The 27,578-nt window shown below is 35.3% G+C and overlaps 2 protein-coding genes across 4 annotated transcripts in view; one reads left to right on the forward strand and one right to left on the reverse strand.

Annotated features, from left to right (window-relative positions):
* The window catches only part of LOC136839412 (uncharacterized), an 84,549-nt gene that overhangs the window by 45,364 nt on the left and 11,607 nt on the right, over positions 1-27,578 (reverse strand). For both annotated transcript variants that reach the window (XM_067105418.1, XM_067105419.1), the window contains exon 2: positions 1,616-1,812. In XM_067105418.1, coding sequence (XP_066961519.1) covers positions 1,616-1,812 — 197 coding nt within the window. The remainder of the gene's footprint in view (positions 1-1,615; positions 1,813-27,578) is intronic.
* The window catches only part of MED21 (mediator complex subunit 21), a 215,570-nt gene that overhangs the window by 42,840 nt on the left and 145,152 nt on the right, over positions 1-27,578 (forward strand). Inside the window, exon 2 of one of the 2 annotated variants that reach the window (XM_067105421.1) lies at positions 19,859-19,934. In XM_067105421.1, coding sequence (XP_066961522.1) covers positions 19,933-19,934 — 2 coding nt within the window. In that variant the 5' untranslated portion in view covers positions 19,859-19,932. The remainder of the gene's footprint in view (positions 1-19,858; positions 19,935-27,578) is intronic. The other variant, XM_067105420.1, reaches the window with a different exon arrangement.

A 27,578-nucleotide genomic window follows, 5' to 3' on the forward strand; every position in this document is an offset into this window, starting at 1 on the left:
TCTCTCTCTCTCTCTCTCTCTCTCTCTCTCTCTCTCTTTCTTGATTTCGTTCTAAAGGTGGAATGTTGGCACAGTCAACCATACAGCTGTAGCAAGAAACTTGGACCTGGTGTCTCCGGATTCTGATGCCATGTGTTTCAGACTCTTCTTGCTTTCAACTAACGGTGTATTTTCCTTAATTTTGCTGCATCTCTTTCAGCAATGTAACGCGTGTCAGGTTTCCAAATCTTCCTGATGCTGCGTCGCAAATTTGAGGGCAATTAACCAGCTTGCCCTCAATTTTGTATCAGGAAGATTTGGAAGCCTGACACGTGTTACATTGCTGAAAGAGATGCAGCAAAATTAAGGAAAATACACCGTTAGTTGAAAGCAAGAAGAGTCTGAAACACATGGCATCAGAATCCGGAGAAAACAGGTCCAAGTTTCTTGCTACAGCTGTATGGTTGACTGTGCCCACATGCCACCTTTAGAACGAAATCAAGAGAGAGAAATAAAAGGTGATATTATGAGGTTCAAAAAGGATACGTAGAAGCAACTCTTCATGGAATCATTGGAGTAATTGGCAGAAATATAGACCTGCTACATTATTTCTGAAAAAAAAAGTCAGGTGGTAGGTATTTTGTGTCAGCAACTTCATCTCAATCCCTACCGACCTCCGTATAAAAAAATAAAGAAAATATCTTTCTTTGAAGATGTATCGAAAGTGTCTAGCAGCTAAGAAATACTCTTTCCAAAACAGAGAAAGAAAAATATGAAAAAGCAATAATCTTCAGGCAATGAAGGGCAAACTCGGAAACTACACTTCTGGGACCACGACCCAGTTTACGGCTAAAAGAGAAATCTCTTTTCTTTTGAAAGGAACACGAGGATGCGTCAACTTCTGCCTTGGGTCAAAGCCCAACAGTCTGTTCAAGATCTATAAATGGAGGAAAAGGAACCAGAGAAACACTGACATTCTGCAAAAGATGAGTGCGAACCCCTCAAAAAAAAAAAATGAAAAACAGCGGAGAAAAAGACGCAATATTTCCTTAGCATATCCAACCATCAAAGTGTCGTCGCTATAAGAAAAATCAAACTGCTATGTCGCCCACGCCACACGATATTCAAGCTGGCAAGCCATTTAACTTGAAAGAGAAGCACTGAATTAACAGAAGTATATCTTTTCCTCCGTGTTCGTAAGACACCCAAAACAATGGACTCATTCACACGATAGCCTTCCTCGTTTTGTATAGCTTGCTGAGGGAGGATGGGGGAGGCAGAGTTTAAGGTTTCTTTTCTCCTTAAAAGAGCAAAAGGGTATATCAGGCCGGGGTGATTAAGAACAAGTATAAGGTTTCATTTTATTCACTGGAAGACAAAGAAACCCGTAGAGGGAATGATATAAAGTAGAAACGATACAATATAAAGAGGAATTATAAAAAATTACAAAAAGTGTGGGAGGATATTCGTTGTCACCAGTTATGGTCAACGCAAAGTTAACGTTAACAGATAATTCAGGGTAAATTTTCTACTCGCAATTTTGGTGCTATGATACGATACGTTGTTAGATATTAAGTCATTCTACCCCTCTAAAAGTACAGCCAAAAGCCAGGCCATTCGACTTGTCATGACCTACCTGCCGTTTTCTTGGGCTCTCCGACATATCGACATAGTATGGGCGTAATTGTTTGATACTTTTGAGTGTGGATGGCCGGCTCAATCTGAGGGTGGGAGATGACAGGCGTTGTTGGAGAGAGTTGGAGAAAGGAGTGGAGAAGAGTCTTGCGCCCATCAGCATCAGCTCGATGGACCCATCGTCGTCTGATAAGAAATCTAGAAGAAAAGAATGAAATTAATTCGATGCATTGTCGTTTGATGATCAATATGATTATGAAAGCGTGTATGGGTGAAAAACTAAAAAGCGTAACCGTGAAGTATGTCATAAATTGTAAAAAAGACCCACGTATAAGGTCATGAATTTTAAAAAGAAATCATGCGTTAAGTCTGGATTTGCAAAAGAAAAACTATTTGGGTTCTGAATTTTAAAAAGAAACTGTGAATCAATTGTGGAATTGACAAAAAAAAAAAGATTGAAATGGGTTCTGAATTAAAAAAAAGGTAGCATGAAGTGGCGGTCAAATCGTAAAAACAAATTGCATGAAGACCATCGACTGTTAAAAAAAAAAAAGTACGAAATTGGTCATAAATTATTAAAAGATCAAATGAAAATTCATAAATCCTTGAAAGAAAATATGAAGTTGATCATAAATTGTAAAAATTGGACATAGATTTTATCATAAATTGTAAAAACAAACGGTGATTTAGACATAATATTTAAATGAGAAAGCATGAATTATGTTATAAACTGTAAAAAGGTGACATGAGATATGTCATAAATTGTAAAAGGAAAAGGATTTAAGTCATAAACGGTAGAAGAGAAAGCACAAATTAAGTAAGAGGAAAACACAGATTAGATCACACATTGTGAAGAGGAAGGAGAGATATTACATCAAGAAGTGCTTAAAAGAAAATTAAATCAACTGTAAAATGATAAGAATGATTAAGAGTTACATTGTAAAATATATTGTATGAATCGCGACATAATGTGCAAGAAAGCATAATGTAATCCTGCACCGTAAAAACAAAGCATGAATTAGAGCAGCCTAGATTGTAAACATAACTCATTGAACAAGAGGATAGACATGCTGGGATGTTAAAAAGAAAACTTGTTGATAAAGAGAAATAGACTAGCTGCCATCGGCAAGTGCCCATGATATCATAACAACAAGCTGTCTCTCTGACCTGAAAAGTTAGCCCACGAAAGAACTAAACATCAGTCCAATAACTATCAATATAACTGGATGAATGACCAGTCGACTGAGGATGCGACTGATAAAGGCAAAGAATTAAATTCGAAAGTAGCAGCCGGTAATTATCCTAGGTAACTCACAGCAACCTCTGCGTAACATGCAGAGACTTGACGAAAACAAACATGCATTCTAGAACCTACAAGAGAGTAATGCAAACATTAATCTTTCGCCAAGGATATTAAAAGGATACTAATCTCTTGTGATTTTAATCTAAATGGAAAGCAATGTCTAATTGCTTTGACCCATAAAACAAGAGGACTTTTGGTCGTTGAAGGAAATTATAAACATAACAGTTATTATTGAAGAACCTTCTACCAACTTGACCTTTATCCATTCACGGATCTACCAGGATAAATGAAATAAGGGCGTAATTTTTAAAGGGTATATTTTGTGTATTTTTAAACGGTAACTTTTTTTCCTCAAAAAAAAAAGAGGTTTGGACCGTAAATACTAAGAAGACTGCCTTTTTCCTACGGTTCCAATTCCAAATAAAAAGTTACATTCAGCGTTACACTGTTAATAAAATTCTCCGAAGACGGCTTTATTTCACCATCAGAGCTAATTGGGTTGAGTGGATATCTGGTGCTCTTATTAAACTAGTTTGTTTGACAGCATTTAGAGAATGTCTCTTTCCTTTCTCTTCACCTACGCAGCACAAACACACTCAGAAAGAAAGACCCTAATTCCATCAATATCTTTCTTCCTCTGCTTCTGAGAAGAGAGAGATAGATAGAGAGACCATGATTATTCCCTCATTCTCTCTTCTTCACTCACGTTTTAGAGAGAGAGAGAGAGATTCAGATGAACCCATTTATTTATCTATCACAGATTTCATATACAGCATTACCACTGAAAGATTAATAATAATAGTAACAAAAAAAAAAGGAAATACATTGCACAATCCAGATGCCTAGCAAAAAGAACAGAAACAGCAGTTTCAAAAGCATTCTATAACTGAACATTTTGAGTAAGTAAACTCATCTCATCCCGTTTGAAACGAGGGATAAGTAGAGCGTCTTATAATCTCCACGAGACCTTCATCCGAGCCCGTGAAAAAATAACGAGAAATACATGATAATATTCTTTATCCCGAAGTTGCAGTAATCTCTGACAAGTGTCTAGATATTAATAATGAGACATTTCTGTACCAGAGGTTAAAGTCGAACGGCGTTTCGGACGTCTTGTTGAGAGAGAGGCGCAGACGTAATCCGCGGAGGTGCGGAGTGGATATAACGGTGAAAAACCAAAGATGACGATGTTTTTAGGGGAAACTCCGTTGACATGATGTTGATTTTAATTTTCACACAAAGAATTTGATTTGTGAAGTTATTTAACCCAGTTTCAGCCATCGGTGTCAAACACCAATAACCGTGTTGGTGGAAGCAATTTGCGTTTCTACCGGTTAACTAACTAAACATGCCATAACCATATATTTAGACTAAATTATTATTATTAAACATAAAAATAAAAGAAGAAATATTGACGAGAATTCGAAAAAGACAAAGAGTTTTTTAATAAATAAACTGGTTACAAAATGCAACAAACAACAAACGCCGAGTCTAATAAATTCATTCCAAGTGACTCAGAAATGAGATTCGTTCAGAAGCCGTACAAGAGACGTACATGTATGTCTATTGGAGGCTTGTAGGATTACGGCACAGAGCTCGTAATTAACCGATATGACGCTTGGCAAAAAAGATAATACTTGTAATTACTAAAAGAACATTTGTGATACTTTTACATTCTTACACTTACTGTACTTCATACATGTAAACACTTGCTTATATATATATATATATATATATATATATATATATATATATATATATATATATATATATATATATATATATATATATATATATATATATACATGAAGTCCTCAGGATGTAATCGACATTTTTCTCGCCTGCCAATGAAGAGTACCTAGGTGTGAATCTTAGACAAGAATGGAAGGCCTTTGATGGCCGCAGCCAAGGTAAACAAAATAAAAGGCATAGTGTTCCCAGCCTCATCCCTGAAGACTTGTTGAGAGCTGGAAGGCTAACACCTTGAGGCTAGCGGAATGAGCATGGGGTACTGTGTGTATGTATGTATATATATATATATATATATATATATATATATATATATATATATATATATATATATATATATATATATATATATATATATATTAACACGTTCCTATTGCCTCTATGTACTCTATGCATCTACCTTTTTATTTTCAGGGCCACCCAAGTGGTTCACCACTCTTAAATTGTAATGCATGTTCGCAGCTCAGTGAATGCCATAGAATTTCCAAAAACAGCAAAACAAAGGCTCCTTTAAACCCTTTGAGCCATCCCCTGGCAATACCCACGCTGGTTCCTAGTCTTAGAATAGTACAATACAAACCAAAGTTCGGTGTTATCTTAAAGGTATCCTTATTTAATATCTTCTCATCTCATTCCCAAAGACCCTCCTCCTGGTGAATGGGAGTATGCAGTCTGCTGATTTATGATCTCGTTCTTGTGATGGCCTCGAAGTTACCTCCATGCGGTTGTTGTCATGTGGCCGACGAAGCTTACAAAGAGGGGCTTTCATGCCTCTTATGAGCACTTAAACTTATAAACTACGCTGGTCTTGAACCCTTTGGGTACCCAGGGAGTTGGTGCTGTTCTTTATCAGTAGGGCAGTCACTAAGACTCTCAGCAATTCTTACTTACATGGTGCCTTTGGTATTACTACATAAGTAATGATTCTTTGAGGGCATCTGGTTCCGTTATAGTCATGGGGTCACACATCAGCGTTTTGTCGATATGCCTGAAAAGCCTCTATTGGAGGGCCTGAACATTCAGAGATACTGAGGTAGTTCACTAAAGAGGGTGACTATGGGCTAGACGTGATTACTGAAGCAGCGAGCATCATATTGCAGCACCCTGCGGTGAATGTTCTTATCATTCATACTGTAGGAAGAGGTTGATGTTTCATTGTTAATTTACATTTTTTTCTGATTTGTGAGGTTATGTGTCTATTTTCACTTTTTATAGTCTTGTTTTTAATCTTTAATTTTAGACTGTGGTCACCTACCCATTGGAGTGTAGTTCCATGGTATATCTAGTATAGCCCTCGTGATAACCCGTAGTTAATGGCCGAAACAGCTGTCGGCATCAGGATGAGTATATGGACAACATAGTAGCAGTTTTAATCAATTTCCTCAAAAAGATAAAAGGAAGTTTAAGAGCATAGAGAAGTGAAGTGTTACCTCAAAATAATATATGAAAGTATATGTATATATATATATATATATATATATATATATATATATATATATATATATATATATATATATATATATATATATATATAATCAGAAAGCTACAAACGTCTTTAATATCAATTCACTCTACCTCGGAAATAATATATTTTCATATATATGTTACCGAAGGGGATTTTTAGTTGATAATAAGTCCACCTTCCCGTGAGGTCGAACCAGCGACGGACGAGGAATCAGGACTACAGGGACGCACTAACGCAGTCGGCCACAAGAGAGTGCATTAGTGCGTCCTTGTAGTCCTGATTCCTCGTCCGTCGCTGGTTCGACCTCACGGGACAGTGAACTTATTATCAACTAAAAATCCCCCTTCAACATTATTTCCGAGGTAGAGTCAATTGATATTAAAGGACGTTTGTAGCTTTCTGATTGTATATGAATCACAGTGATGTGATAAATAGTCATATATATATATATATATATATATATATATATATATATATATATATATATATATATATATATATATATATATATATATATATATATATATATATATATATATATATATATATATATATATATATATATATATATACATATATGTGTGTGTGTGTGTGTATGTATGTATATCAAAAAGTACTGAAATGGAACTGTTGTGAAATGCAGAGCAGCGGTTAATCCTAGGAAGAGCATGCATACAAGAATACTGGCTAAAGCAGTGTTTTCCGCCTATTTTTACCTTTCCTCCGTGTAATGGAAATTCGCGATGCGTGAGAAATCTAAATGGAACATTGAGAGAAGCAAAGAGAAATCGTCATAGATGGCGCTAATTTCATTTAACAAGTTTATTTGGCCTCGGAGTTCTCTCGGGATGAAGAGTGATGTCTCTTGAAACTACCGGACCGCTCATCGATACCAGTTTCTCCTGAAGTGATGCACCTTTATTTTCTATCCCAATTTTGATCAATATCCATCAAGCAAACCCATTTTTCGGATGTATATAATGCATGCGCTGACAAATTAAAGACATTATATTCTACGCAAATACAAATGCCCCAGATTTTGTCTCGACAGCTGCTATGAGAAATCTATGATCTTTAGCAGAAAATTGTTCTAAGTTACGTGTAGAAAGATGGAATCATTTTGATGCTGATATTCCGGGAACTTCACGTCCAAAAAGATTTCTCTGATTTATGTAATGTTTCACAGGATGTAATAATTTTCATCATAATCCATAATCTTTCCAGCTGTAGCGTTTTCAAGTAATATCCCTCAAGAACGAATTATTTTGATGATGATAATCCATAATCTTTCTAGATGGGATTTTAAAAAGGATTATATATGTCACAAGAAACCGTAACCTAGATACTGATAACTCGACACTTCAGTTGAGAAGTCAAGCACTTTACTGTTGTTTTGTCACTGTAACTTCTTCAGTAACGGGAACAAAAAAAAAAAAATGCAGTTTTTTTTTTGTCGTGTAAAATTCGGAAGTTTTACAAAGTTCGGCTTAACGCCCACATTTTGGACTGCGCTTTTCCAGTTTGTTATACATTTCGGAATTCCTCTCGTTGTAAATGTTGTACAATTTGGTATTCTAAACGAAGCCAACGCTCTAAGTGTGTGCAGAACGGAATGGACGTGGTGAGTGCGCAAACAAACGACCACGGGAGATTCTTAAGTGTCAACATTTGGAATGGCGTGTTATTGGCTTTCTTAGAGAGAGAGAGAGAGAGAGAGAGAGAGCGTAGCAGTATTACGTAAAACGATGCGAAATGATATTCTTGATAATGTTAACGAGAAACACAATAAAATCTGATACGTCTCCACCTAATAGCTTTCAGATACTGTAAGTCAGCCATTATCTTTCATGCTATTGCTGATCCGACCGAAGGAGAGAGGTAATCTTAAGTGCTGCAGATTATCGGGTGTTCAGTAGTTATATAAACAGTTACGAATACAAATATCAACTGTAAAGTGTCATTTAGCGTCCCATTCACGATTAACGGGGCATCCTTGCCCAAAAAACTCTGCGTCACTGATGCTTTCTTTCACGAATACTAGGGTGCAATTAGCATAGTTATCAAGTAACCTTCATCATTTTCATCTTTAATAAACGGCGAATATGAAAATAAAAGAAACAAAAAAAGAATACTAAATCGAACTCAAATTTAATTATTTTTCATATATTCCTGCCAACAAACGGACAGACAAACCGTCAGACCATACAAATAATTATAATTCCTTTGACTAAAGGTCAAAGAAACTGCCTAAACGTTCAGTTAGGTATTTATATTCCTGATAAAGGAACTGAGAAGGACAAAATACCACGTGCCTCTCTCAGGAGAGAGGCAACGTGAACAACTGTTCGAAAACAACGGAAAAGGTTCACCAGTTGTAGATCCAAGAGGTGAAAGGAAAGCAGAATTGGTCTGAATGGTTTACTTCTAGATTCGAAAGGTCAAGAAAATGCAAAATTGACCAAAGTTTAAGAGTTTAATGTTTCATATATATATATATATATATATATATATATATATATATATATATATATATATATATATAGCATGTATAACGGAATCACGAAAATATGGAACGTGATGAATATATAAATAAAGGCAATGCCACGAAGGAAAAGGGAGGGAGGCGGAGGTGGTGCTAGGCCTTCGACAAAAGGCCTAGCACCACTATATATATATATATATATATATATATATATATATATATATATATATATATATATATATATATATATATATATCTTCTTCTTCTTCTTCTTTTAACGTGCTTTTTCCCATTTTTTTTTGTATGGGGTAAGCACGATGCCTTCTTTTGAAGGACTTTTTGATTTGGCTTTGGGGTAGACCTGTGGTCTCGATCGGCTGCCCTGCCTGACATCGCTTAGACCCCGGTACGTATGAATCATACCCGACCCAACGCCCTTTCTTCCCAGCAGCGAGAAGTTATTGCGCGGGTATGGCGAGAGTTCGAGACGTGTGAGATGTTTGTTGTTTTTAGAAGGTGTTGTAGTGGCTTTGTTTTGTGTGTGTATTTAGTCTGTAACATCCATTTGCTTTTTAAGCAAACCTATCCGTTGATTATATATAATCCCGGGATGTCTACACGGATAGCAAAGTGTCTGCCTCTCTGACCAGTCGGCTGCGGGTTTTGAACCCGTGCCACAGACCTCTACGAAGTCCGAAGCTGCTATATATATATATATATATATATATATATATATATATATATATATATATATATATATATATATATATATATATATATAGAGAGAGAGAGAGAGAGAGAGAGAGAGAGAGAGAGAGAGAGAGAGAGAACCTACAAGCACTGTTTTTTCATAAAATCAATAAAAAAGGTGAAAGTGTCCGGAATACGAAATATTGTTTATCGTGAAATAACGAAGTTCTGCTTCCGGTGTGACCTCATAATGTTTGTGATCTGATGAATTCATTGATGGATGTGTTTTGGCGTTTGAAAATTTAGTATCTCTGTGTTTCATGTATTCATTAAAAGAATTTAATGTTAACAATGATGAAATCTTATTTGTTAAGTTAACATACCGATATAGAAGCGCGGTTTGTATTTACAGAAAAAACTTGGTAAACAAAACTGGAGAGTAAGGATCCGTAATTTAACTTTCTTTTTTGGGATACATTTCTTAATAGTATTCTTGTCTACATCCGTTAAAAATAAAAGAAGAAGACCAAGAAGACAAGAGGAAGGAGAGAGAGAGAGAGAGAGAGAGAGAGAGAGAGAGAGAGAGAGAGAGAGAGAGAATCTATATGGCTCTTGCAAATTGAATTTTGGTTTACCTTTTCAAGGAAGACGGAGACAAAAAGGTTTTATTTCCAGATGCCATGAAAAGAAATCAAATTTTTTTCAGCGAAAAACAAGAGAATCATAAACTCAAAAAGTTTCCCCTGGTGGACAGAATTTTACTTCTCTCTCTCTCTCTCTCTCTCTCTCTCTCTCTCTCTCTCTCTCTCTCTCTCTCTCTCTCTCTCTCTCTCTCTCACACACAAGTTGAAAAGTGGAAGAAAGTGGATTGGCGTTGAGTTTCGATCGAGGAATATTCTTCCCCAGGTGTGCATTCCGGAAAAGAGAGAGAGAGAGAGAGAGAGAGAGAGAGAGAGAGCGCTTTTTACCCGTGTCGGTGTCTATATGGTAGACTGCAGGAATTTTATTTTCGTGGACATGGGCCCAAGACAACACACACTTCTCTTGTGTTGCAGTACACTCCTTTTCTTCATAACCTCTGACTAGCAAACATCGAAATGTGAATACACACATTTATATATCTGTATACATATATAAATATGTATGTATATATATATATATACATATAATATATATATATATATATATATATATATATATATATATATATATATATATATAATTATTTATATATTGTGTGTGTGTGCGTGTGTGTATGTGTGCGTGTGTGCGTGTTTGTGTGTGTGCGTGTGTGTAGAAAAGCGAGAGTCCGAGAAAGCAAATCCCTTTACATGTACGTACACACAATTTATTTAGACATTAAGCTTTTGCATTTTCCTTACACAATACAAAGAAAATGAATGGGAAAGGAATGTCGAAGAGGCTTGTTACAAGAAATATGTCTGTTCATAGCTTCTCCTATTTTTTCCATTCTGTCACCTTTTAATCTACATCATTCTTTACCGTGGCTTTAGGACAAAAATTTTTTTTTCTTCCATTTTTCACAGCCTGTACGCGCTAGGAAGTAAACTTTATTTCCCTCTCACCTTTGCTGTACCTGGTGCAAGCAGAGCAAACATTGCATAGTGACAGAAATAAGTGATACGGTGTTTTTACGCGTAAACTTGGAGAGAGAGAGAGAGAGAGAGAGAGAGAGAGAGAGAGAGAGAGAGAGAGAGAGAGAGAGAGAAATGATTTTTAATGCCTTTTAACATTTAATGAATCTTTACTTAAATCTTAGATTAAAATGTCATTACATAGTGATGTCGGCCCAGAGAGAGAAAGAGAGAGAGGGAATCTTCGAAAATAACGTAGCTACACTACCTATATTGAATAGTATAATTCTTAAATTTTAGAATTGTGGTCCAATCCCTAATAAAGGGCTGCTGTACATCACAAACATTACTTTTGGAAAATAACTATTGATCTTAACATACAAATCAGCGAGATAACTCTGCCATGAAATAATCAGATATATTTTATCGTCTTTTTAGAAAACAAAAGCATCAACGGAGAGCATCGCTTACATAAATCACTAGGAGCTTCTAAGCTAGTGCCCTAGCCAAATTCTGCAGTGAACGGAATGTTTAGTATTTGGGTATGAGTAAGGTACTCTGTAGTGTACCCATGTACTCCAGCCTTTTGAATATATACCTCGTCTATTTTACTAGTACACTTTTTTATATGCAAATAAAAATATGCGTAATATTAATACAGAGCCGACGGCTGGTTGTTCGATCAGCTAAGTTCAACAGCTTTGGGTCTGGTCAGTACTTGAACATCCTTTGGGACAAGGCTTATGGCTAGCAACCACATCTCAAAATATTTATTGAAAGGCAGAAGGGTAGCACTTTTTAAAGCCAGATCCCTTTCAAAGGAAAAAGGCGTATGCTATGTGTGTGTAATTATATATATATATATATATATATATATATATATATATATATATATATATATATATATATATATATATGTGTGTGTGTGTGTGTGTGTGTGTATATATATATATATGCATGCGTGTGTGTGTGTGTATGTGTATTTTGATGTATGCTTGCTTATGTTAAAAATAAAATATCCGAATACTAAGGAAAATTTAACGCGCTCATGTGAAGCCATACTAATTAGACTAATGTGTGGTATTATCCAATAGTCTTTCTCCGCAATAATACAGAGAAACTGAACAGTCATCTGTCTTTGCATGAAACTGTACAGTGTTAATCAATACAAATCACTACGCTGGAGGAATAAACAAACAGCTGTTAGAAGATAATTAATCTCGTAGATTACAAAGACTTGGGTTTTATTTCCCTTACATAGAAACCTGGTACTTTTTTGCACTTTTCTAGCATATTGGGAAATTTGAGAATATGTATACTTCCTAGTTAAATGAAGTAAACCAGCCCTCTCAAGTGTATTATTTTCTGGTTACTATAAAACAGATAAACCAATTGGCAACGTTTACTTTTGTGGTATGAAGTTCATGATGGCCTTATGCATGCACGACCGGCACTTGTTCGTTTTCAGCACTCTAGTCTCTACTGGTTGGTCAAAGTCCAGACGTTTAGACCACGCTTCTTACTCCTTTTGACTCCTTACCACTCTCATAATCTTTTTTTTTTGGGCGGCAAGAGCCGGTGTTAGCATAAAGACAGGTTAATCGAAAACACCCAATCTTGAGCGGCCTGTAAAATTAACGATGCCCGATACACCAAAGATGATCTCTTGCAGTCACCTAAATCACGTGTCTCAAATTTGCTGAAACGCAAAGGACAGACGATTCTGCTAGCTTTGTCACTTGCACAGCATGAACAGAAACAAAAAAGGAAACGAAAACGTACATGCGGTAATCAGGCAGAAAAATTCTTACGTACTCAGCGAGAGAAAAGACAAAGTATAAACTGTTATATAACGATCAGTACCCAAGGAAGACATGCTTTAGCTGAAAGTCTAGATAGTTCCTCATTGTACGAAGCGGTAGAGTTCTTGGCTAGCACTCTGCTAGACCCGAGCTCGAGTCTCCGGCCGGCCAATGAAGAATGAGAGGAATTTATTTCTGGTGATAGAAATTCATTTCTCGGTATAATGTGATTCGGATCCCACAATAAGCTGTAGGCCCCGTTGCTAGGTAACCAATTGGTTCTTAGCCACGTAAAATAAGTCTAATACTTCGGGCCAGCCTAGGAGAGCTGTTAATCAGCTGAGTGGTCTGGTTAAACTAAGTTATACTTATTTTTTTGAAAGTCTAGTGATAGGAAAAAGCACGCCCCCGTCGTTCTCTTCCTACCCAATAGACTGTTGGAATGAAGTGTTTCACGCGAATCTTTGTACATTGGATTAGCTCACAAACCAACAATCAAGTCATTTTGAAAATTAATAACCGATATTGTATGGTATTTTTAGCGCATGTCCTGGTAATTATTCTCTCTCTCTCTCTCTCTCTCTCTCTCTCTCTCTCAATTTTTCTTCAAGAATAAATGCGAATGGTAACTTAACACGCGTTATGGATTATCATATTTGTGAGAGCTCAGTATCTTAACAATCATGCATTCTTTATTGTGAAGGCAATTGTTCTGGCGACAGTAGGGCTTTTCAGAATTGAAAAGAATATTTTCAATCTCAGTAAAGTGCGTCTGTGAGTAAGGGTCTCACGGCGAATGAAATGCGTAACCAGCAAGAGAGGAATTGTGTCCAAATGCGACGTAAGCATTGATGAAATGCCTCACTAGTAGAAATATTTTTAGAAATACTTTCATGCGATCCTAAAATAAGAGAACATTAAGACCTTGAATAATATCAAAATATGGCAAATGGTGTTTTTGTTTTTTAAAAGGTGTGCATGCAAAAAGACACGTATTCATACTTGTATGAAATATATTTAATTAAGTTTATAAACCGATTTTTTTCGAACTGGTTTAATGAATTGAAAATAGTTGCTGGATTATCATGTCTTTTCCTTGATGAGTGGCAAAAGAATGAATAATACCCCCCCTCTCTCTCTCTCTCTCTCTCTCTCTCTCTCTCTCTCTCTCTCTCTCTCTCTCTCTCTCTCATATATCTAGGTAAACTGTAAGCAGCCTGGTCGGAAGATGCAGTCAGTCCTTTACCAGTGAGAATGGCCATAAATGTGTTGTCGAGCTATTCATTGACAAAGCCATTCAGAGTAAGCAAAGTTAAGTGTTTAAATGAAATAAAGGTTCTTCGTCCGTGACTGTGAAATGCCGTCCATTCAGAAATTCTACGGGAATTATTCCATTTTCCACCAACAGCCACGAAATTCATAGAAGCCAAATGAAGAGGCGTCATTACTTCGTTGTGGCTGAATACTTACCCAATGATCTCGGCTTTTCCTCTGTTAGACATTTAGAGATATAATTAGCATCAGCGTCAGTGACCCCAGTAGTTGCGGTGCCAGATAGCACTTGATTAAGCCATCTATCTACAAACATATCTAAAAAATTCCTGGTTATCTCTCTCTCTCTCTCTCTCTCTCTCTCTCTCTCTCTCTCTCTCTCTCTCTCTCTCTCTCTCTCTCTTCGGTACGTAATGGAAACAAGTATTCATTTCCATTACAGCATTAGATTTTATGTTAAGGATCTGAGATAGAGTGTATCAACAGTTTGCTCAATTGAAATGATTTTACTATGATTTCGTGTTTTTTTTTTAAATCTTATTCATACAATACTATTGTGGAAGTTTTCGACACAATAGTGTCCTGCAGTTAAATTATGACTGTGTCTTTCATAAAGAGCTAACCCTTGTCTGGGAAATTATATATATATATATATATATATATATATATATATATATATATATATATATATATATATATATATATATATATATATATATATATATATATATACTGATATACTGTATATATATATGTATATGTGTGTGTGTGCGTGCGCGCGCGCACAGTGTTGCTGTTTAGATTCAATTATTGCTTCTTGGTTTAATCCCTGTTTGTTATGCTATGTTTTGTTTTCTTATATTTAACACGGCTATATGCTTGAACACTAACTTAGATCACTTTAGAATTGTAACTTTAAGAAAATGCAAAAAAAAAAAAAAATGGGGATTTAAGAAACATGCAACAATATTTTCAGTCTGAAATTAATATGGGAAACAATTCTCGTACGGTCTAAACGAGAAATGTTTTTCCATCATAAATAAAGCGTCTCTTCGCGGTTCTTGTAACCTAGATTAGTTCTAAGAACGACGCTTCGATGAGTTTTTTCAGTCGTAAAGTAATGGTAAAATTCATAAATACTAAAAGCGTGGCTGCATGATTGCGAATGTGCGTAAGGATCAAGGTGATTGTGCAGTTGTAATTCTTATGCTGTTTCGTAAGTTCATGGATTAACTGCTTGTATTGCAAGCGATCATGTAGGTTCTCAGGTATGGAAGTACCGCAGATCAAACTAGTATACCTACTGTATAATACAAAACAGCAGTAGACTTAAAAAACTCACACATAGGCTACTGTTCAAGCAAGTCATTTTCAGTATCATTTATTTTGAACATGTATAGGGTATGTTGACAAGTAAATTCTATGCACGTGAAGAATCCCATGCTGACATAATAGAAAATTGCATACCGAATTCATCTAGTTTATAGTTTTAAGGCGGAAAAATTATAATTTTTTTTTTTTTTCTAAAGTACTCGTTTTCTTTTTTGTTTTTTCACATTTAGATCATGTTCTTGGCTTAAGTATTTCTTTTCCCTTATTGGGGCTCTTGGGCTTGTAGCATTCTGCTTTCCCAACTAGAATTACAGCTTGAATAATAATAATAATAATAATAATAATAATAATAATAATAATAATAATAATAATAATAATAATAATAATAATAATAATAATAATAATAGCATGAGTCTTACAATAGAGAAGCAGATCCACAGTTATGTAAATGTACATATACTTAAAGGTAAATCAATATCCTTTAAATATATGTACATATAAATAACTGTGGGTTTGCTTCTCCAATAATAATAATAATAATAATAATAATAATAATAATAATAATAATAATTCTAGTTTCAGTCGGTAATGACTCGCCTAGACTCTATTCACTTTTCACTTTATCTTGATGTAAAATGTCCAAGACGTTATTTGATTCTTCGCATGACAATGGAACTTCTATTTCTGGCCACAATCAAAGATTTCTAAGTAAAGGTATAGAGCGTGTCATTTCTAGTTCTTTTGTTCTCTCATATCTACTTTAATTCATTCCGAAATGGCTTCTTGAGGTAGGATGCTGAGCAGTGGAATTACAGACATAACTGATGCTTTCTGTTTGATTTCCATAACGCTTTCGGCAAATATTGAGGACGTATAGCGAATGAAAATTCTTAATGCACGTGTGTAAAAATGCGTTTATCTTTGAATATACAAACACATAACCAGCAGGCTTTGAAAAGACATTCTTACAAGTGTTGGTCTTTTTGAATTCTGGCCAATGAAATACGAGAAAATTGTTCTTTTGCAGCGATTGCTAATATCCTCTATGCACCTAAGTGGCTGTACCAAAGTCTTAAGATATTCTGATTCTACTAGGTCGCTCCGGGCAACCGGGATTCTTACTAGATGCACTCAAAAGCATTGGATTCCCGTATCGCCCGAAGTATTCATTACTCGACAGTGATGACATATAGGAGAAGTAAAACCTACGTATAAGTCTCGTTTTCTCCTATATACACACACACACACACACACACACACACACACACACATATATATATATATATATATATATATATATATATATATATATATATATATATATATATATATATATGTTAGTTGAAGCCACAGGAGAGGCTTGAAAAAGAAATGACAGTGCCAAGTTTCTTGTCAAGCTTTTCCTCTGGCTTCAACTGATAAATAAATCACTTGCATATTATGTGATTTTTAGTATATACATATATGTATATATATATATATATATATATATATATATATATATATATATATATATATATATATATATATATATATATATATATATATATACATACTAAAAATCACATAATATGCCAGCGATTGTTTATCAGTTGAAGCCAGAGAAAAAGCTTGACAAGAAACTTGGCACTGTCGTTTCTTTTCAATCTTTTCCTGTGGCTTCAACTAATTTTATATATAATGTATGTGTGTGTGCGTCTGTGTGTGTGTGTATAAAAGAAGACGAGACCTATGTATACCTATGTTATACATATGTATTATGTAATATATAGTGTATATATATATGTGTGTGTATGTGCAGTCTGTGTATGTGCAGTCTTACGGACATTAAGTGACTGGAAAGACGAAACCTAGGTACCTTCTGTATTGGTCAACCGAGTATAACTTCCTAATCTGTATTCTTGATATTCTAAAAAATATGATTTTAATGCGAAAAATTTTGCTTAACTAAAGAGTCATGCTTATAAATTCTATATGCGGCCTGAAGCTTTTCTGCTGGACACTCTTTCCAAAATTCTTCTTTAGATGATGTGGTATACAAAAACCAGGACCTCTTCCAAGAAAATTACATTCAAAGTTCGAGGCTTTATAAAGAGTACAGGATTATATGAAACTCCTCACACACACAGCAAAATGATGATAAAAATTATTGTGGACACCCAGCTTTTTGAAGACGAATGGTTCCGCAACCGCCTCCCTTCCCAAATCAGTTTTACTAGTTAGATAATTTTGTAAACTCCCAACCATGTGTATGTATGTATGTATGTATGTATGTAAGTGTGTATGTATGAGAGTAACTGAATTTACAAGTTTGCACTTTCTTTTTTTGCACTTCATTAAAAAGATAAAAGCGTTGCCTCCCTGTCTAATATGCTTCCACCTAATACATTTCGCTTTTCCTTTTTCATTTCCTTTTTCCCTCCAGCACATCGGTGGAGACAAATGAAAATTGACCTCCGGTGAAAACATTGGCGGTTGATCTCGTTCTGGCTCTCTTTACTTCAGCGCTGGCAACGGATTTTCATTACTCTATCGGAGATATTCTCCGCCTGGTATTTATACTTCTCGTGATTACTTTAATAGCACCGCGGTCAGGTCTTGGCATTGTCATCATCGATACCCGATACATACCTTTTAGGGTACCAAAAGACGGGGGCGGGAAAAGATCTCTTTGCACGCGCCATGCCCCCGACCTCGCGCTCCCCCATAGCCCCTTTCCGGTACCCTCCCTCCCATTCCCCCTATCCATCATCCAGATTTTTTCTACATCTCCTTCTCTCTGCTTTAAGGCAATAGAGGCATCTACTCATTATTCTAAAACCACATCATCCCTTCGCCACCTGGCTTCATAGAACATTAGTGTAGTGATTCTCATCGTAAGGTAATGCTTCTTTTCGGTTATTGTTACTCCGACTCAGCAGTTTTTTCTTCTCCCCCTTTATCTAGCACTGCCACACCCCCTGGCCCCCTTCCCTTGCTCTCTCTCTCTCTCTCTCTCTCTCTCTCTCTCTCTCTCTCTCTCTCTCTCTCTCTCTCTCTCTCTCTCTCTCTCTCTCTCTCTGTATTTCGGATAAGAAGCACGTTGATTATTATTCATCGGGAAGTTATGTATCTTGCTTACTTACGCTGAGTTACATTCGGTAAAAGACTTAATCATGGATTTTGCGTTTGCTGCTTACGTTAAATTGCAGACTTTGGAAATTTCAATAGGAAAATGCCAGTGCACTGTACATAATATTAAATTGAAGAAGATTATTTGTTTCCTTCTGCAAATGTATTCATAACAGTTTACCTTGTAAGAGCCGTTACTTGGTATGCGTCTTTGTGTGCGTTTATGTTTGCTTAGCCAAGTACCATTTTTTTATAATTTCTAGTCCATAGTAGACTCCCAAAACTAAATTAAATATAGCTCAAGTCTTACACACACACACACATTATATATATATATATATATATATATATATATATATATATATATATATATATATATATATATATATATATATATATATATAATGTTCATGTGTATGTTTATGCACATGTGTGCATATATATATTGCATTTATATATATATATATATATATATATATATATATATATATATATATATATATATATATATATATATATATACTGTATATATATATATATATATATATATATATATATATATATATATATATATATATATATATGTATATATACACTATACTGTATATATATATACATACATATATATATATATATATATATATATATATGTGTGTGTGTGTGTGTATATAATTGAATTGCTTCACGTAATTGTGAATGGCTCTAAGAAGATATCGTTATTTCATGATTATTCATCGAACACTTTATTGCGGACTCAAACACAGCAATGTGTGAACAACTAGCAATGATATACAGTTATTTCCTTGCTCAAAAGTCGTCTCTAGTGCATACTATTTACTTCATTGAACACTGACATGTCCATAGAATACAATCTGCAGCAATACCCTGGTAACAGCCAGTTAAACACCTCAACTTATTGGGTACTGTACTTCGCTGAAAGATCACCCTTCAGGAAGTCGCCATCCGTTGTCAGGTTGCTCCCACCAGCCGGCCGGCAGTTTCAACAGTAAGTCTGGAGAGTGTGAATTGTGAAGAGATATAACATACCCAGGGCGTTAATATATTTTATATGACGCAGTTCAACTTCTCCGAGGTAAGCCGTTAATTTTATTTTTTGTAGTTATCCGTAATTCCTTTTTACTTGCAGTGTTGACATCTGTAGTCGTTTATCGAGACTACTTGCTTACAGTATCTATACTTGAGTACAGTAATCCTTAGGTGCAATGCACACTTAAGGAGATGGTTTGTCTTTCAAGTTGACAATGCTGTGTTATAGCTGTGCGTTATGTACTGTGTTACCAAATATTGCCATTTATATACAATAGACAGTAAATACATGCCGAGCAACAGTGAGAATCGAACCCATTTTTATATTTGTTTTTACCCAGTTTCTGAGATATATCGTTAATGTGAGCTTTTCATATATTTTTTTCTTATTTCCAGATACCCTTGTTTCCTGTGAGTTGTTTTCTGCTTTCGCAGTTTTGTTGGTACTTACCTGAGGAGAGCGTCATACAATGTAAGTAGAATCACATTTGTACTGTCATATAATTATGTTGTGCGGGGTCCTTACTTTTTGACATAGGACGTTACGCTCAAGGTTGGAGATCAGGATTTAATTTGGTAGTGAGTGTTTTGGCCAAGTTGGATTGCAATTTGGCTGTATTTTAGTCAAATCTCGGTGTAATTTCGTAGCATTTGAGTGTAATTTTGTGGTAGGCAGGTTAAGTGCATAATTACAGCCAGTTGGCGCGCCTATATGAGTACTGTAGCATAAAAAACGCCTCTTTCCTGTTCTTAAATGGTCTGCTTATTGCAGAGAGTAGTGTTTACTTAATCTTACAAAATACGCACACCTACCTCTTCTCAAATGAATATACTATGTGCAGTTTGAAACTTGGAGGTTCCCTTGAAATCCTTAACCACCAAAACAGTTTTATTAGTTTCATTAATGTTTTGCACGTACTGGGAATCTCAGTGAAGTGATATTAGCTCTCTCGATATTCGCCCACATTTCTCCCTTACAGTTGATTAGTATTGTGTGTGTAGGCCTGTGTGTACAGTCCGTCTCCTTACTTGAAAAGAAGAGAGAGAGAGCCCTCCCGTTATAAGAAAATTTACATTGAATGGAAGTATAGAAGAACTCTTGACGAGTTTCCTAACTTCCAGGGGTTGCGTCATTTAATATTCAATGTTTTGGGAAATTAATGAAGGACAGAATGTAATTCGCTCAGAAAAATTTTCAGATATGACCTTTTTCACGATTTTTTAAAAATAAACAAACAAAGCTAATAGAAATGACATCCTTCAGTGTATTAGCAAACTCTGGAGGAAGAGTGTGTGTGTGTGTATATATGCATATATATATATATATATATATATATATATATATATATATATATATATATATATATATATATATATATATATATATATATATATATATATATATGAATATAGTATCAGTTCAGTGAAGTTTGATATTTAATAAAAAATAATTTAAAAGGATATCCTCGGCGTGATCATGAGGTAACTGTGTATCTTGTCAAAGCACGAGCGAAAACAGTTTTTTTAAAAAAAGGCTACAGTAGATTGTATATATTTAGTGAAATGAATGGGTGCACATTTCGTGGGTGTTGTGGACTATGAGTAAATGATGCCTTTCTGTGAAGAACCTTATGGACTTGGTTTTGATATTTAGTTCATTTACAGTACACGGGCCGTTTTGATGTTACTTTTAAAATAATTAAGGCAGACCACCTTGGACTCCAAGAAGAATCGGGTTCCGAGATTTTTCTCATTAAACTTACAAACACCCGCGGGAACAATCCCATCGTTTGTATGGTTAACTGCCTTGAATAGGAACTGCGTACCCCATACAATTTCAGTTGTTCAGAGTGGCACACATCCGATCGGTTAAGTCAAATTTCGTGTCAAAATATCAGTTTGTTATCAAAGCCATCTGTGATGTATGAACACAAATAGACGTCTAGACCATGAGTAGTCCTGGATCCACAATACTCTTATGGATGATGGAAAATTTAATTGTTTGTGATCGAGCTAGGAAAATGATGGGGGAAACATTATTAGAAAGATCCGGATTAATGTTCTCATTCTTGGAAAGTGATTGAAAGAAGGAAAAAGAGCAGTTGTTTTGAAAGACTTGCGCTCATCTGACATGTACGTTCAGCGACATGCTCTTTTGGCGTGCATCCATGGTAATGAGATTAATTCGTGTTCAGCTGAACGTCGAGGCATTAAGTACCGATGGCTGAATGCAGCATGGTGAGTAGGCATAGTTTGTATCACAATGGAAAATAATCCCCTGACAGAAGGACGACTTCATTTACAAATAGCATGATCTTCATTAGTAAGTAGTGCTTCAGTGTCCGAGAGCTTTCATAGAAGCATATATATATATATATATATATATATATATATATATATATATATATATATATATATATATATATATATATATATATATATATAGAGAGAGAGAGAGAGAGAGAGAGAGAGAGAGAGAGAGAGAGAGAGAGAGAGAGAGAGCCGATTTTCCTCAAATACATAGCGTTTAAATTTTCAGAGCAACGAACAGTACTGTGTTGTTATTTAGAAACTTTATTTGGAATGTGAGTAGTTGTATCCTCCTTATTGCTCAGATTATTTACATAGTCTTTAAACCGGTGTTGCTTTTATGTAAACAATTTCAACATTCTCTCTCTCTCTCTCTCTCTCTCTCTCTCTCTCTCTCTCTCTCTCTCTCTCTCTCTCTCTCTTTGTAAGCACCATCTCAGTCACTTCTCTCTTAAGATGACGGTAAGAATTCCTCCCTCCATAGCCTATATGCCTTCGTAACACAAATTAGGCTACACCAGCCACACCTTAACTGTCATGGATTGCTTTGGCGTAACCTATAGACCAAACTTGGGTAGCACGAAGTCTTTCTTGACTTGTTTTCCTCGTCATCTTTAGCCTGTTGATTACTACTGTCCATGAAATATTTCAGTAGTCTCGATATACTCTCAAGTTGTACAAAATAAGTGACTATTTTAATACTTATGAAAGATAGATATGTTTTTGTTGTTTTGTTTGTCAACAGAATTATGCAAAATGTTGTGTGTGTGGACTTTTAAGAAAATCTGACCAAAGTTGGGTTTCGCGATTGGCGACAAGTGATTTAATTTTGAGACAAATAATCATTAACTTTTCGCGTGAAGGGAGCCTTAGCTTCAGCTGAAGCTTTGGGTCGTCTTTTAACGGTTTTTTCTCTGGAGAACTGCAAAGGTTTTATTTAATAGCTAGACCTTGGATACCGTTGTTATTGCTTAGTATTAGACTTTTTTTTTTTGTTAACAATTACTATCATTTTGGCACGATGGGATAAACATCATTTTGCATGAAAAATATTTCTTGTTTCTATCAATACACAGCATTATCACATTATTTATATATTCATGTATTTATTTTTGTGTGTCGAAGGGTTGCTTATACTTTTAGGCTACAATAGCTATGATTTATTCCTGTTTAATGTTGAGTGTGAGTATTTCAGTAAAATATAGCGAAGAATATCTTGAATAATTATATATAATGTCATATTGACCTCAGTCCAGTTTCTACTTCGTTTTCTGCAACCCGTTTATCTCAAGCTTCATACACCAAAGGTTCCGGAAATATCAGATTTTAAATTTTCTGTCAGCGATAAGCTGTCGCCTTCTCTAGGCGTGGTGGTTCCAAAGGAACAAGGCAGTGGTCATTGTCACATTCATTCGTTAACTGCGCTAACTGCCTTCAATTTGATATACCAGATCACCTTGAATGCTTTTCAAACTTACCCAAGCCATTTACATTATTTTCCTTCCTGTGATTAGTCCATGCAGGTTAGTGATATTAACGCATTAAGCTGACAGCTTGGTAATGTTTTAGTGAACATCAGATACTTATGAATTTCATTCAGTTTCCTTTAGACCACAGTTTGTTACTGCATTTCGGTTTTCTGTAAAAGAAAACTATTGTGCCGGCTTTGTTTGTCCGTCCGCATTTTATTCTGTCCGCACTTTTTCTGTCCGCCCTCGGATCTTGAAAACTACTGAGGCTAGAGGGCTGCAAATAAGTATGTTGATCATCCACCCTCCAGTCAGCAAACATACCAAATTGCAGCCCTCTAGCATCAGTAGGTTTTATCGTATTTAAAATTAAAGTTAGCCATAATCGTGCTTCAGACAACGATATGGGATAAGTCACCAAAGGGCCTTGGTTGAAGTTTAATGGGCCGCGGCTTATACAGCATTATACCAAGACCACCGAAAGAGAGATCTATTTTCGGTGGCCTTGATTATGCAGAAAACTCGATTGCGGCTCATTTTTTACTTGTTTTTTTTTTTTTGTATCCTAGGGAAATCTTGTTTTCGACTAACTCTCCACCAATAAGACTTCTTTGGTTGACGAAATATGTCAGTTTGTTGTGAAGGAACGACCCTCTCTTAGAAATTACGAACGACCCAGTTAAGTTGTAATCATCGTAATGCTCTTCTGAGACTAAATCGTTATTTAATGCCAAAAGATACAACTTCTTTTCGAATTCGTTAACATTTGACCTCAGAGCTGCTTACCGTATCGTGCGTTGGAAGTCATTCTAAAATTAAAGAGATATTCACGTTAGAATTCTTGTGTTATTTCAAAGCGTAGGCTGCAATATTTCCCATGTCTTGCATTTTGAGACCCTGTATATATCTCCTCCTTTAATGTAATGGGATTACAGCATTACTAAATTGTTATATTATAAAGAGACTTCACAATTCTTAAATTATGAAGTTAGATATGAGTCTTAACTAATTAAAGTGTCTTTTACCTTTTAATTAAATTGTTGCCGTAAGACTGTGATGAACGGCTCAAGAGGCGTCGCTCTGCTTTCTGCTCCTTGTCACTCGGAACTGAGAGCTCGTCATTTTTACTTACGGAATTATCATACTGACGTGGCATCGTCAAACCGTAGGGTAGTAGTGCCGTCAGTAAACCTCATGCGGTTCACTGTAGGCATTACTTAAGGTTCTTTGCGGTGTCCCTTCGGCCCCCTGGCTGCAACCCCTTTCATTCCTTTGACTGTACCTCTGTTCATATTCTCTCTCCTCCATCTTACTTTCCACCATCTCCCAATAATTGCTTCGTAATGCAACTGCGAGGTTATCCTCTTGTTGCACCTTTCAAACCTTTTTACTCAAATTTCCGTGACAGCGCTGAGTGACCTCGTAGGTCCCAGCGCTTGGCCTAACTCTATATTCTATTCTAACACCATCATGTTCTTTGGAGAGCTTTTGTAATATAGTCTTAGGGCTTGTTTTATTGTATAGTTGTGTCGATAACCATCATTGTTGTCAAGCAGTTAATCAGTTGTTAAAAAAACCATACAGAATAACCGTTTTTCAAATTCGTCTAACAGGTGGTCACCATTACCTGTAGGTAAAATATTGATCAGCAGTTTATTTTATAAAAAAAAAAAACACCCTCATGGTTTTTAATAATTTCCGCCAAGCTTGACAGCTCATTAATTTTTGCATTTCAAATATAACGGAGATCTCTCCAGTTAGTAAAGCGTTGTTCCGTTATTTGCTCATTTCTCATATTCTGGGGAAAATAAGCAGTTAATTTTCACTCGTGACCTCACTGCCTGAACACCTACCTGTTATTTCATGCTAAATAAATGGCCTTAATGAAAGCCATTCATTAACAATTTTATCTGAAGAGTCAATGGAATGTCTTATGTATGAAATGTGCTATTTGGCTGTGATATCCATTTTCTCTCGTTATTTCATCATAAATGTCGATGAACTTTATTATATTTGAAACAATCTCGTCTGCAATAATGTCAGTTTCTCATAATTTTATGTAAAAGGTCTCTGAAGATTCCTGTTTTGGAAGTATGATTCAATATGTATTAATTTAATTTTTATCTCAGAATTGTTATCTCGGATCTTTTCTTAATTTCGATTAATGATCACGAAGGCACAAGAGTTTTTTCATGTTCTGTAACTGAACTTGGAATGTTATTCATTATCAAGAATTTCGGATTTTGTCAATAAACTTTGTTTCTCCCGAGAGTCAGTTTTGCTTTTGCGTCTTAGAATATTTCGTTTATTTAGAATAAACCCACTAATAGTTTAATCACTGTTTTAATCCATATATATATATATATATATATATATATATATATATATATATATATATATATATATATATATATATATATATATATATATATATATATATATATATATATATATATATATATATATATATATATATATATATATATATATATATATATATATATATATATATATATATATATATATAGTGTGTGTGTGTGTGTGTATGTGTGTCAGTAAAATGCCCTAAAAGATTTCTTAAATAAGTAAATAAATAACATAAAACTTGGAGTATATGTTATAATATTTATGTTTTTTTTTTAACGTGAGCGTTCGCCTCACTTCAAAGAACATTCCGGTTGATAGAGCAAAAGCGTAATTGTTCATTTCCCCAAATCGACAAGGATAATTTAGCGGAACAATTTATTCCGAGAGTTAACTATACTTTGTGTGATGAGAATGAATTGCTGTTTATTCGTGACTGTGTTTCAGCAGCATCGATACGGTCTTTTTAGTTTCTTTTGGCGTTTGTCAACCATCTGCAACGTGACTCGTGTTGCATACACTATCAAGATCTCTCACCAGTTACGATAGATTTTCATGAGCAGCATCCAACACTCATTCAGCCTCATTAATTACAATACCATGCCATTTGTTTTAAGTCCTTTTTTTCTTCTAGTCTATACGTAAGACAATAATTATTCACCATATCAGACGTTTGATTACTAAAGATTATCCAAGGACTGAAATGCCTGCGCACAACAAGGCTGCGAAGTCACGGAGGATGACGGCGATCCTTTAATACATATCTCTGTGATAAATTGAAAAATTACATCTTTGTATCCTAGTTTAATGCTTGCTTTATATCCCGTTTCGGATGGCGTCTCAGAACGTGTCTGTTCAGTTCCATACGAGGCTATATGAAATGATTCTTTTACTGGTTATGTAAACTTAATAACAGACATATAACACTATAATAACACCAGGGTTAATGATCATGTTCTAAGGAACATATAACACTATAATAACACCAGGGTTAATGATCATGTTCTAAGGAAACCAATGTTGCGATAGACGCTCTCGGAAAGCTGGCTCCAGTAATCAAAACAATACAAGCAAGCAGTTTGTAATTAGATCGATTAATTAGATATGCATGCTGTAGACTACTGTGTCATTTTGGATCAGTGAGCTTTGCAAGCACTCTTTAGTTTGTTTCAAGTACTGTCCTAAGTGACCATGAACTTCGGAACACTTAAAATCAGGACCCACGAAAGCTTGGGTGGTTGTTGAAATACAGTAATACCTGACTAGTAGAACCGGCTGGAATATGGGTCCCATTGAGGAATACTTTTAAATGACCTCATTACTCTCGACTCTTAATAATGGCTGTTAATATTTGTTCTGAAGGACTCCTTTGATCGAGAGTGGAAGAAGTATTTCGATCTAGCTCGAGAATAGAGACAGTAAAGCAATTAAGCTCTACCAAGACAAATTCTTCACGTTTCTGATGAGGATTACAAAATGTGCAAAATATTGTTTTTCATTTCAAAGCAATCAAAAGACCAGTTATTACTTCTTGCTCAAGCGGAGCGAGTGATTTTGTGTTTTGATCCAAAAAAGAATGATTCTAAAAGGGAAAACAAACTTCTTGATCAGACAAAATTTTCTGGCTGAATAGTGAATATCTGGTAAGACCAAGGTTAAACCGTAAGGTAAAACGATGTGCATTACACAGAAAATTACACCGAAGAAAACCTTTTGTTGGAATATGATTGCTTAATGATCATCTTTCGTTAAGAGGACGAAAGGAGCAAGCAATGTTGAGTATCCCGGGGACAATCCAAAGGAATGAAAAATAGTGTTTTATATATCTTCACCTTTTTTTTGTGGAACCCTCACTTCGATATTTGAAAGGTCGTAGAGGAGATAAAATTCTATAACTGCGCTCAATCGATTTTTTTTTCTAGAGAAAAGAGGAAAGAAATTCATTCGACATCTCAAAAGTCATTCACCGGGAG

This window comes from Macrobrachium rosenbergii, chromosome 6 (assembly GCF_040412425.1).
Source record: "Macrobrachium rosenbergii isolate ZJJX-2024 chromosome 6, ASM4041242v1, whole genome shotgun sequence".
NCBI lineage: Eukaryota > Metazoa > Arthropoda > Malacostraca > Decapoda > Palaemonidae > Macrobrachium > Macrobrachium rosenbergii.